This window comes from Primulina tabacum, chromosome 3 (genome assembly GCF_025594145.1).
Source record: "Primulina tabacum isolate GXHZ01 chromosome 3, ASM2559414v2, whole genome shotgun sequence".
Classification (NCBI taxonomy): domain Eukaryota; kingdom Viridiplantae; phylum Streptophyta; class Magnoliopsida; order Lamiales; family Gesneriaceae; genus Primulina; species Primulina tabacum.
The window spans coordinates 27,656,253-27,657,628 of NC_134552.1; the positions used below are offsets into that span (position 1 = coordinate 27,656,253).

Here is a 1,376-nt window from a genome sequence, read left to right on the forward strand (position 1 = left end):
AAGGATTGGTGTGACCATGACTTGAAGGCCAAGTGTTATATGAAGGCTTCTATGAATGATGAGCTGTAAAGGCGTTTTGAGGATGCAAAGAATGCTACTGAAATTCATATGCACCTCAAGGAGCTCTTTGGTGAGCAGACTCGGCCTCTTAGGCATGCTACCGTCAAGGAGCTGATCACTATGCGCATGCGAGATGGGGCCTCGGTCCATGAGCATGGCCTGAAGATGATTGGGCTCGTGGACAAGCTTGTTGGCATGGATTTGATATTGCCTTCGGAGCTGACCACCGACGTGTTGTTGTTGTCATTGCCTAGCTCATTTGATCCTTTTGTGGTGAACTTCAACATGAACAAGATGGAGCCGACCCTTGAGGAGTTGGTGAATATGCTTGTGACTTTTGAGTCCACTATCAAGAAAGAGAAGCCGGTTCTTTTTGTGGGCTCTTCATCTGGAACGAAGACCGGTCCACCTGGGAAGGGAAAGAAGCGTTCTTTCCAACGTCCCAAGAAGAACGTGCCCTTGAAGAGGCAGACTCCGGGTCCCGTTGTGGCAGCCACACCAGTGAAGGCTGACAAGACTGTTGACATCTGTCATCACTGCAAGAAGCTTGGACATTGGAGGCGTAACTGCAGGGAATATCTTGCCCAGAAGAGTTCTGGAAACGGTATGTTCTATATTGAAGTAAACATTTCAATTAACTCTACTTCTTGGGTATTGGATACCGGCTGTGGCTCACATCTCTGTAATGATTTGCAGGCGATGGGAAGAAGTAGGAGGCTCAGGGAAGGTGAGACCTTCTTGAGGATGGGCAATGGAGCAAGGGTTGCTGCCAAAGCCGTAGGAGATGTTTATTTGCATTTGAACAATGATTTTAAGCTTGTTTTGAGAGATGTTTTGTTTGTACCAGACTTGGTGAAAAACATTGTTTCCATTTCTATGCTAGATAAAGATGGATATTCTTGTTTATTTAGCAAAGGTGTTTGCAACATTTACAAGAATGAATGTTTAATTGGTACTGGAGAACTTGAAAATGATCTCTATATCTTAAAATTGAAAGATATTCCACTAAACAATGTCCAAGCAATAACAAAAACAAACAAGCGAAAACAAGATACTCTAAATTCGGCACAATTATGGCATGCTCGATTAGGACATATTTCTCTAAGAAGGATGAACAAGCTAGTGGGAGTGGGCATGTTTGATATGTCTGATATTAATGCTCTCACGACTTGTGAATCCTGTCTGAAAGGAAAGATGACCAAAATTCCCTTTAAGGGCCATGTGGAGCGAGCCAAAGGGTTATTGGATTTGATCCATACCGATGTGTGCGGACCGCTTAGCATCACCAATAAGCATGGACATGCCTACTTCATCAC

General features: G+C 44.0%; 1 protein-coding gene across 1 annotated transcript; it reads left to right on the forward strand.

The window, feature by feature from the left end:
* Positions 1-351: 351 nt before the first annotated feature.
* LOC142539106 (uncharacterized) lies at positions 352-915 on the forward strand. Its single transcript, XM_075644393.1, has 2 exons — positions 352-664; positions 757-915. The coding sequence occupies exons 1-2, from the start codon at positions 355-357 to the stop codon at positions 771-773; spliced, it is 327 nt and encodes a 108-aa protein (XP_075500508.1). The 5' UTR covers positions 352-354; the 3' UTR covers positions 774-915.
* The last annotated feature ends 461 nt before the right edge of the window (positions 916-1,376 follow it).